The 11,645-nt window shown below is 39.8% G+C and overlaps 1 protein-coding gene across 3 annotated transcripts; it reads left to right on the top strand.

Moving 5' to 3' along the window:
- Positions 1–8,159: 8,159 nt before the first annotated feature.
- On the top strand, positions 8,160–11,038 carry LOC306880665 (cytochrome P450 2J2-like). 3 transcript variants are annotated; one of them, XM_079434356.1, is made up of 10 exons: positions 8,164–8,255; positions 8,355–8,458; positions 8,578–8,740; positions 8,852–9,001; positions 9,117–9,274; positions 9,375–9,551; positions 9,695–9,836; positions 10,007–10,194; positions 10,266–10,407; positions 10,547–11,038. In XM_079434356.1, exons 3-10 carry the CDS (start codon positions 8,629–8,631, stop codon positions 10,720–10,722), a joined length of 1,245 nt encoding a protein of 414 aa, XP_079290482.1. In that variant the 5' UTR covers positions 8,164–8,255; positions 8,355–8,458; positions 8,578–8,628; the 3' UTR covers positions 10,723–11,038. The 3 variants fall into 3 exon arrangements, with proteins under 3 accessions (XP_079290480.1, XP_079290481.1, XP_079290482.1); XM_079434354.1 differs by having other exon boundaries at positions 8,160–8,458; XM_079434355.1 differs by having other exon boundaries at positions 8,160–8,458; positions 10,527–11,038.
- Positions 11,039–11,645: the final 607 nt, after the last annotated feature.

Genomic DNA, 11,645 nt, shown 5'->3' with positions numbered 1-11,645 from the left:
CTTATGTCTTACCTAATGTAGAAGAATCCGCCTCTTTTGAGAAGTGTCAAAGTTAGAGACCTCCACGCTTTTTATTGTGGGTTTATTAAAAAAACGACGAATATACATTTTGTTCATTATCTTTGCAGAAAGCAGGAAGAGAACGAGAAGAGAGTCCACTCACGCGATACTTTGAGATTCGCGAGTTGTGAGAGTAGGTTTTTTTGGGGGGGGGTTTACATTAATTACAAATAATTTAGCCTTAACATACTCATTAAAATAAGATAATGCAAATAAAATGAGACAATCTGAAAATATTTTTGTATTCATAGATCTGACAAAATCGATTGGCTCTGATCTGGGGGGGCAGTGCCCCCCCCCCCCCCCGGCCCCCCCCAAACTCCGCCTATGAGTAACAGCTCAAAGATTTTGAACAGCTCCATGAAATGTACATGCGTCCTCTGCTTGTGAGGTAAACCTACACTACCTACATTAAACGCTTAGTGAACAGCGCCATCTAAGTCTCAGCTTTTGGCATTACACTGCTTAAGTCGATTACGTCTATATCGGGGTTTCATTGTGAAAGTTGAACGGTACAAACAATTGAGTCATTGGCATATCTGTATCCCTACATTGGTAGATAGGGGGCAGTCTTGGCCTAATGGTTAGAGTCGGACTTGTAACCCAAATGTTGCGGGTTCGAGTATCGGTACAGGCAGAGATTGGTGGAGTGAATGCACAGTGCTCTCTTCCACCTTCAATAACACGACTGAGGTGAGACCCTTGAGTGTGTGTGTTTACTACTCACGGCTGTGTGTGTGCGCACTTGGATGGGATGAACGCAGAGCAGAAATTCGGAGTATGGGACACCACACTTGGCTACACACATCATGTCAGTTGTCACTTAGATTTACGGGTCTGTGCTGAAGAAGAACCAGATTTGGGTCGGTGCAAGTAGTAAATGATAATAAAAGTGAAGTGACGTGACATACTGGCAAGTATGGTGACCCATACTCGGAATTCGGGCTCCAACGCACGCACGCACGCACGCACACGGAGCAGTGGGCAGCCATTTATGCAGTTGGAGGTTCACTCCCCCCCACCTACAATTCCTGCCGGCCCGAGACTCGAACCCGCCACTTTTGGATTACGAGTCCGACTCTCTAACCATTAGGTCACGACTTCCCACAGTGGGAAGATCAATGATGGGAGATCAATGATGGGAAAAGATCAATGATGGGAACTACGATTCTAATTCATTCTATTTGTTCTTAATCTGCACTGCAACTGAAATTAACTATCATTATGAAGGAATAATAGAGCTGAGCGATAATTCGATAACGCTAATTATCACGATATAATTTGTCGATAAAACGATATGAAGAGTTCGATATAATGTTTATGCGCCAAAAGCGGAACGAAACAGCGCGTGACTCATTTGAATCTGTTCGGATCAAGGATCAAAGTGCCGTGCAGCGCGAGCTCACTGGAGCAGATGCGTTTACTCGGTCACGCGAGCAATAAACAGCGCTGTGAGATCCAGTGTGAAGTGCTTGAATTCAGAGAAGAACACAAATAACAGGAGAAACATTGTGTGCAATTATATACATATATATATATATACATGCACATTTATAAATTCAATATCATTTCCATTTAGTTTGTTGAAGTATTAAAATAACTCAAATAAAGCTAAAACTTAATAAAAGACTTATACAGACATAAGAAATTCAGACATTAACTAAAATTAAAATAGATAACAAATACAAATCACGACAGTATAGTTTATCAGTAATCCTAAGAAATAACACTGCCAAAAACACATGCTAAAAACAATAACTTACACATAGTAAGAAATGGTTATAAAAACTGAAACAGAAGTGAAACAAGTAGCAGAAAAGAGGAGAAATAAAAAGCCATACTTATATCCTTTGCCGGTGTCCCAGCCCGGTGGAGTCGATGGTCTTTACACTCTTCGGTCATCACACGAGGAGGACTTCACAAGACAACTGCCGCGGAAAACGAAGCATTTTTATACCCATCTAACAAAATTCTAATTGAATTTAGCTGGACACACTATCCTTATTTTTTCACAACAAATGGCCGTGAAGCTTCGTCAGCGCGAACGGCGTTGCCTAGCATCCATCTGCCAAATCTGAACTCCTGCTCTCCCGGACAAACAAGGATTTTTCTAACTCTGCTGCCCTGTGTTTCACAGAAACCTGGCTAAATGACGACATACCGGACAGCGCGATTCATCTGCCTACTTACCTGCTGATCAGAGCAGATCGGGACGCGTAATCAACGGGGAAATCGCGCGGCGGCGGGACGTGCTTTTACATCAATGAGAGGTGGTGTACAGATGTAACTGTGTTAAAGAAGATGTACTGTTTAGATCTAGAAACACTCTTCATTAACTGCCGCAAGCACACGTGAGCACAGCTCAACAGAAACTCGCTGATCTGATCACAGAGAGTGAGCAACAACACCTGGACTCTGTTTTAATCATTCTCGGAGACTTTAATAAAGCCCTCTCCCGTGAACTGCCAAAATACAGACAGCACATCACATGTCCCACCAGAGACAGTAATATATTGGATCACTGTTACACAACAATAAAGGACGCATATCACTCGTTTCCACAAGCAGCTTTAGGACTCTCTGATCACTGTTTAGTTCATCTTATTCCAACCTACAGGCAGAAACTTAAATCTGCAAAGCCTGTATTAAGATCTGATAAAAGATGGACTAATGAAACAGAGCAGGATCTACAAGCCTGTTTCTCTCTCACTGATTGGACTGTTTTTGAAGCCGCTGCCATCGATCTGGACGAGCTCACAGAGACTGTAACTTCATATATCAGTTTCTGTGAGGATATGTGCGTTCCTAACAGGACTTATCTAATCTACAACAACGACAAACCATGGTTCACTGCAAAACTCAGAAAGCTCCGTCAGGCCAAAGAAGATGCTTACAGAAAAGGGGATATGTATTGTACAAACAGGCCAAATACACACTGGAAAAGGAGATCAGAGTGGCAAAGAGGAATTATTCTGACAAGCTAAGGAAAAAATTATCTTCCAGTGATCCTGCTTCAGTGTGGAAAGGAATGAAGGATATCACCAATTACAAGTCACCATCCCCCAGCACTGTGGAGAATCAACACCTGGCAGACGACTTGAACAAGTTTTATTGTCATTTTGAAAAATCACCCCACACCCGCCCTGAACACACAACCATTAACACCTGCAGCAACCCTCCTCTCCCCCACACCTACAATTCAAACCAGTGAAGAAGATGTGTGCCAGGTCTTCAGGAAGAACAAAAGAAGGAAAGCACCAGGCCCAGATGGTGTGTCACCAGCCTGTCTGAAAATCTGTGCTGACCAGCTGGCCCCCATCTTCACATAGATCTTCGACAGATCACTGGATCTATGTGAAGGCCGCTCATGCTTCAAACGCTCCACCATCATCCCCGTCCTAAAGAAACCCAAAATTACTGGACTTAATGACTACAGACCTGTGGCCCTAACATCTGTGGCCATGAAATCATTTGAAAGACTGGTTTTGGCTTATCTGAAGGACATCACTGGTCCCTTACTGGACCCCCTGCAGTTTGCCTACAGAGCAAACAGGTCTGTGGATGATGCAGTCAACATGGGACTGCACTTCATCCTGCAGCATCTGGACAGACCAGGGACTTATGTGAGGATCCTGTTTGCGCCGATCAGCATACAAAGTGACGCCATAGTTCTCCCATTCTATTTGGAGGATCCTTAAAAGGCAGCCTTTGTTTTGTGGCCTTCATTGGGCATATTTTGAAGTAAAAAGTGAAAGTGAAGTGACATGTGACCAAGTATGGTAACCCATACTCGGAATTAGTGCTCTGCATTTAACCCATCCAAAGTGCACACACACAGCAGGGAACACACACCCGGAGCAGTGGGCAGCCATTTATGCTGCGGCACCCGTGGAGCTGTTGGGGGTTCAGTGCCTTGCTCAAGGGCACCTCAGTTGTGGTTTTGAGGGTGGAGAGAGCGCTGGTTATTCACTCCCCCCACCGACAATCCCTGCCAGTCCTGAGGCTCGAACCTGCGCCCTTTGGGTTACGAGTCCGACTCTCTAACCATTAGGCCACAACTTCCCCTAAAGTTTACATTTATGCATTTAGCAGACGCTTTTATCCAGAGCAACTTACATTGCATTCAAGTTACAGTTTTTACATTTTATCAGCTCTTGCTTTCCCTGGGAATCGAACCCATGACCTTGGCGTTGCTAGCACTATGCGCTACTATTTGAGATACAGGAAATGCATCCAGTGTATCCTTGACATCCTCCCGTCATCCTTTGCACACATTTCAATTCACAAAAAAATTGTTACATGTTTTCAAAGATAAAGGGGAATCATGTTTTCTCTTATTTGGTTGTAAAATAATCACATTTAGGCCTACTATTCTAGCGTTCAGAGCTGAGAAGTCGTCCAGCCTTAAAAGCCACAGAAGGACTAGACTAGAAAGGTTTCTGCTTCGCTAGGAAACATCATTTCTTTTGAGAAGCAAACTTTGTCCGCTAGTAGCCTATGACATCTCACATGCAAAATATTGATATTTCGATTTTTTTTTATATAATATTTTATATGACTTATAATTTTAACATTATTAAATTTTTTATATTGCTGTTTTACTTAGCTTCCTCACTTTTAATTGTTGTTTGAGGTTATGATTGTGTGGTTTCATGGGATAAATAAGAATTTTTTTTTAAAAGGTTACCAGGTTTATTTGTCTACTAAAAGCTGCAGTTTTACTTGATAATTATAGATAATTTTGAACAATCTCAGATGAAGAAATGGTGATATTCCACAATGTTAATATGGTGCACTGATGTAAAATGTACAAATTAATCAACGAGGAATGAAACATATTCTAAATGGCTTTGGGGAGAGTGTCATCCCAAATTTGAATTCCAAGCTTGTTTGCATTCCCTCTGGAGGAGACAGTGTGTAGGATTGTAGAAATGATGTGAAGAAGAGAAAGAGCTCCATACGGGCAAGCGATTCTCCTGGACAAGAGCGTTTTCCTTGGGAAGACAAAATAAAATCTCAAAACAAACCTCAAGATTATCTCATGATTTAACATATATGTCTAATAAAATATTTACCTAGACAAAACCCCCCCAAAAAACCCTGCTCACCTGCCGAGAAAGGAATAAAAGCTTCAAGTTTTTCAAACTCGCCTTGAGTGTTAAGAAAATTCTGTGGGTCAAATGAATGTGGAGTCTTCCACTTGGTCTGATCAAACAGTACTGATGTCAGGTTAGGAATGATCTGTGTACCCTTATTGTAGAATAAAAAACATTATCAGATGATGAAATACTGACATCATCTAAGGATTAACATAAAAGATTCCATGATGCACATAATGTACTTTTAAACTTAATTTGAACACATTTAAAATAATATAGAAATCTGATTTGGTTGGTAGGTAGTTAGTTAAGCTCAAATTGGAATGGCATGTCAGCAGCTGAGGATATAATAAAATAAAAATAGATTTAAATTACACAAGGCTCTGGTATGGCAAGTATCTGGTATGTTGATGCAAAGTCAGCTGTGTCATTGTTATGAAGCTTTACCATCTCACCTTTGGAATGAAATATCCTTCCAATATTGTGTCTTCATTGGTCATTCTTGGCACACTAAGGGGCACAACATTGCCCCTTCTCTGGACCTCATGGATAACGGCATCGGTGTACGGCATGCTGGATCTGTCATCCATGATGGGTCGATGCGACCGTCCAACTACTTTGTCTATTTCTTCCTGAACCTTTTCTGAATGTGTTAATATGTCATTCAATGTCAAAATTCCATAATATGCATCCAACAAATTTAACTACATACCTGAATAAAATCTTAAGACCGAGGGAAATATTACAAGTATTCGCATTTCGTGCTGGTGGATCGTAACCAGGTTGTAAGTACTGCTTCAAAATGCCAAAACAAGAAACAGGAGCAAGAGACAAAAAATAGTGAATAGGAAATTTACTGAAAACTGCATTTAAACTAAAACAGGCAGTTCATCAGCTGATCAAAAGTTTAAGGCCATAGCATTAAAAAGTTAAAATCTGCACAAAAATATGGCTTTCATGTCATTGTCCTTCAGACAGTCACACTGTCGTGACCTCCTCATGGTAAAGGCAAAAGGGCTTTCTGTCTTTGAAAGTGGCAGGATTGTTGAACTGCACACGCAACGCCTCGCGCAACTCGCAATCGCTGCCGAGGTTGGACGCAAAAGACTATCATTTTACATTTCTTAAAAGATCCTGAGAATTATGGGACAAAAATTGTGAAGTGGTTGACCCAAAAAAATTCACCTGCACTGAGCCGGAGGATCCGACGGGCTGTCTGTGAGGTCAAATTAAGGCCCTTACTGATGCTGACTGCAGCCCAATAACCATAAGACGGCATCAGCGAGAGAAGGGCTTAAAGAACAAAAAACGTCTTCAAAGGCCACGTCTCCTCCCACACCACAAACTTGCCTGTTTGGAATTTGCAAGGGAGCACCAACCATGGGACACTGAAAGGTGGAAGAAAGTTTTATTCTCTGACAAGAAAAAAATGTAACCTGGATGGTTCTGATAGCTTCCAACGTTACTGGCATGACAAGGAGATCCCACTGGAGATGTTTTCTACACGGCAGTGGAGGAGGCTTCATCATGATCTGGGGTGCTTTTTCCTTCAATGGGATAATGGAGTTTACAGGTTGTGCAGGGGCGTCAAATGGCGGCTGGCTATGTGGACATGTTGCAGCGGGCATCCCTCTTGACTGAGGGCCCTTGTCTGTGCGGTAATGACTGAGTCTTTCAACAGGACAACGCTGCAGTTCACAACAACTACCTGATGAAGGACCTCTTCCTGTAGAATAACGTTCCTTTTTTGGATTATCCCCTGATCTAAATCCCATCGAGAATGTTTGGGGATGGATGGCAAGTGATTTTTACAAAAAGGGACGTCAGTTCTAGACCGTGGATGCCCTTCGTGAAGCCATCTTCATCACATGGAGCAATGTTCCTACCAGCCTCCTGGAAACAGTCGCATCAAGACTGCTGAAACGAATGTTTGAGGTGATCAACAAGAACGGTGGGGCTACTCACGAGTCCTTTTTTGAAACTTTTAGTTCTGTTGTGGGAGTTTTTTGGCTTAAACTTTTGATCAGTTGATGAACAGCCTGTTTCAGGGTTCCTATACATTTTTCATTTCAAAATTCCATACTTTTCCAGACTCAAATTTCCAAACCTCTCGGTAGATTTTCAGACCAGATTTAAAGGGATACTCCACCCCAAAATGAAAATGTTGTCATTAATCACTTACCCCCATGTCGTTCCTAACCTTTAAAAGCTTCGTTCATCTTTGGAACACAATTTAAGATATTTTGGATGAAATCCGGGAGGCTTGTGACTGTCCCATTGACTACATAGTAAATTGCACTGTCAAGGTCCATAAAAGTATGAAAAGCATTGTCAGAATAGTCCATCTGCCATCAGTGGTTCAATCTGAATTTAATGAAGTGACGTAGAAATGTTACGGTTAAAGTTGTTTACTTCCTGGTTTCCTTTTGTTTTGTATGACAAAAACATGACCTGTAATAAACTTTCCCACCACCTGACATTCGGAGAGATCTGTTCGTGAACGAATCTGTGTTTCTGAGGGATTTTGTTTTTTAAAGGTAAACGAATTGTCCAGTCCATTCGCTCATATTTTTATTTACTCTTTATTTACTGTTAATCTCTCTTTTGGGGGAGATTAACAGTAAATAAAGTAACAATAAAGTTACTAATTTAAAGTAACAGTTACTAATCTTTAAAGTAATTTAAAGATTTCTGAAAATGACCTGATACTTCAGGTCTGAGCTAATAATTAATCAGATTCACTCTTTAACACTGTTTTGAAATAGGAAATGATTGTCAAGTATATGAAATACAAGGTAAGTTGTTATATATTATCTCATGTTCTTAAAGATTCTCTTGACAAATGTATGTGTTCAAAATATTTAGGAGATACATAGTTAGTAGTAGGGGTCTGTTTCTCCCTCCTTCCTGGAATATTTCTCTACGCCTTTCCTGCAATGTTTACATTTTTCAGGAGGGCCTCCCAAGCATAAAGCATAAAAGGAGTGAAAGGCGGGGCCCAGTTGCATCGTTCGAACGACAACCCTGTTTCCCTGTCTAGCTTAAAAATTGACCAACTGCAGAATCCAGCACTTAATACTCTCTGACAAAGGGAATGTGCTATTTTCTTTAACACCATGATTCTGCAATTTATATATGAAAGCTTTGATTTTAAAAGCTGGATCATTTTAAGTTTTGTTTTACTGCTTCTTGTAGATATCATCAAATATAGAAATCCTTCCAGTTTCCCACCGGGACCCTGGCCTCTACCATTCCTGGGAAATGTTTTCACTGAGATAAATTTTAGGAACGTGAATAAGGTAGGAGGAAATTGCATATGTTTGTTTATTTTTTGGGGAATTTTATTTTCTTGATTAAAAACAGTTGGTGGATATATTATCAGGTTGTCTGTATATACATGTTAATATTTGAATTTCAGTTGGCTGAAGTCTACGGCAACATATTCAGCTTAAGAGTGGGCAGTGAGAAAATGGTAGTCGTGTCTGGATATAAAATGGTAAAGGAGGCTCTCATTACTCACATTGACAGTTTTGTTGAGCGTCCAAATATCCCTCTGTTTCACAAAGTTTTTAAGGGAATTGGTAAGTACACTGACCATAATGACCTTTATGCATAGAATTATGGTTCATTCATTATTCTCTCATAATACCCATTTAGTTATTGAAATTCTTTCATTCGTTCATATTATGAAGGTACGATACTGAGTAATGGTTACCTGTGGCGGATGCATAAGAAGTTTGCTGTCTCCCATTTGCGGACCTTCGGAGATGGGAAGAAAAGCCTTGAGCTCAGAATCCAACAAGAATGTGTCCATCTTTGTAATGCTTTTAGGGCAGAAAAGGGTATGGTCTAAATATCTGAAGAATTTTATGAATAGAATAAAAAATGATTTGGAGATAAAAATTAAAATATACACTTATGTATACATAAACATAAACAATGTATTTTCTCAAACAGGACCTTTTAACCCCTTGGTCACCTTAAACAGTGCTGTCTCAAATATCATCTCCTGCTTAATATTTGGACAACGCTTTGACTATCATGATGAATATTACCAAAGAATTCTGCGTCTTGATACTGAATGCATTCAGTTAATAGGCTCTCCTAGAGCACAGGTACTGATTCATAACAGCATCCTTAGACACTACTTTAATAACCTGTTAGTTAATTATAATAAAAAATTGTATTCATCACCCATTATGTCATCTTTCACAGCTGTATAATGTGTGTCCTTGGCTCTTGGAATACTTACCTGGCCCCCATCAGACTATTTTTTCCAATTATAAGCAAATAACAGACTTCCTGAGAGGAGAGATCATTAAACACAGAGAGGACTGGGACCCTTCAAACCCACGTGACTTAATAGATAACTACCTGAATGAGATGGAAAAGGTAACGAAGTGGGATTTTATTTTAATAAGTTTTTAAAATACAAATTTCTAAGCATCTGTTTTGATACTGCAATTTGATCAACCTAAGTCTGCTTTGATAAGAGAGTTTTTGCATATTTTTTGTACTGATTCCCACTTTTGCAGAAAAAGAGTGACCCTGAGGCTGGATTTAACATTGAAGGATTAGTGGTGACCTGTCTAGACCTGATTGAGGCCGGGACAGAAACCGCGACTACAACATTGCGCTGGGGTCTGCTTTTTATGATGAAGTTCCCAGAAATCCAAGGTTAAGTATTGATTGCCAAAACAAGAATAACCATTGTTGTTCTTTTGAAGCATGTAGATTATATGTCATCTTTAAGTTAGCTTGGAAATTGATCAGGTCCAGGAGCTTTCCATGAATAAGCTTATCTAAAAAACACACATTATATAAGTAATATTATATTTCCCATTCAGAAAAGGTACAGGAAGAGATAGACCGGGTGATTGAACAGTCGCGTCAACCTTGTTTGGCTGACAGAGTTGACATGCCCTACACTGAGGCTGTTATTCATGAGATGCAAAGATTTGGGGATGTTGTCCCACTGGGATTCCCTAAAAAAGCTGTTAAAGACACAAATCTAGGGGAATACTTCATTCCTAAGGTATGAATTCTATTCTATTTAGGGTAGGGGCCCTGTCTAGAATAGTGAAGTTTTGATTCTCTCTTTATTAGGGGACCTCTATTACAGTAAACCTGTCTTCAGTCCTGCATGATCCAAATGAATGGGAGACCCCAGACACCTTTAACCCAGGACACTTCCTGAATGAAAATGGCCAGTTTCGGAAAAGAGATGCGTTCCTTCCATTTTCAGCAGGTAATGCGCAAACCATCTGATGACTTCTCAAAAAGTGATATGCTTGTGTTTAATCCTTTTTATTGACTTCGGGTGAGTAAATGATATTTATCTGTGCCACATTATGATTTTAACTTCAGCTGATAGCATCTGCTCACAGGTAAGCGAGCGTGTTTGGGAGAGCATCTGGCTCGTCAGGAGCTCTTCTTATACTTCACCTCTCTGCTGCAGCAATTCACCATCTCCAAATGTCCAGGAGAGGAACCCAGTTTGGAGGGAGAGATATGGTTCACATATGCTCCTGCTCCCTACCGTATGTGTCTGTCCTCACGTTAGAGGATACACATAGGCCTACATTTTTTACAGCATATTTACGAAAATCTGCTATGATAGAATATCTATTATGTAAGTATTCATTCTTTATGTTACCATTAAGTAGGCTACACGGTGGTGGTTTATCTTCACAATGATTTAATACTAATACCTACAGGATTTGTCCTGATGTACAAATGTATGTCATATATATCAACATGCACATCTAATATATTAATAAATGTTGTATTCTGTGTATGATTTGCTGTGTTCTTTTAATGTTTATGTCAATAAATCACAACTGGGCAGATCATTTGTCACAATAAATATCTCTGTTTTCAAAATGAAGCATCATTGTAATAGTCATGCATGTTACTTCAAATGTTACTTCAAGTTAATAATTCGCCCTTGTACTCTGTAATGATCTTGCAATTATTGTACATATTAGAATGTACCAAAGTATATGAAAGCACAGTTTAGTAGAGAAAACTGTGTAAAGTAAAGTAAAAAGACAACCCAAATGATATAACTCAAGTACATGTATGATTAAAGCAGAAAGAAAATAATAACACAGCCTGAAAAACCTCTAGGCAAATGTAGACATGTCAGGCAGAACTGTGATGTTGCCTACGTGTTTATAATAGCTTGTTCTTATCTTCAAAATTTTACTTTTGATAAACGTGTTTTCATATGGTTTCGTTCTCCACCTTAGTGGAATCTGGAGTGCCTTATGTAATATGTAATATCTCTGTACTCCTCCCCTCCAGTATTTACATTTCAGTCCTATACGAAAGTATTTATACCAATAAGCACCAAAGAGTTCCAATAAGACAAAAGGAACCTGTCATTTCCTCTACCACTATCTGCACTTGATCTATGACAGCTTTGATTTTAAAAGCTGGGTCATTTTATTTTTTGTATTTCTGCTCCTTGCTGATATAATCAAA

This window comes from Barbus barbus, assembly GCF_936440315.1.
Source record: "Barbus barbus genome assembly, chromosome: 14".
NCBI classification, from domain to species: domain Eukaryota; kingdom Metazoa; phylum Chordata; class Actinopteri; order Cypriniformes; family Cyprinidae; genus Barbus; species Barbus barbus.
This window is presented reverse-complemented; position numbering and strand designations above follow the sequence as displayed.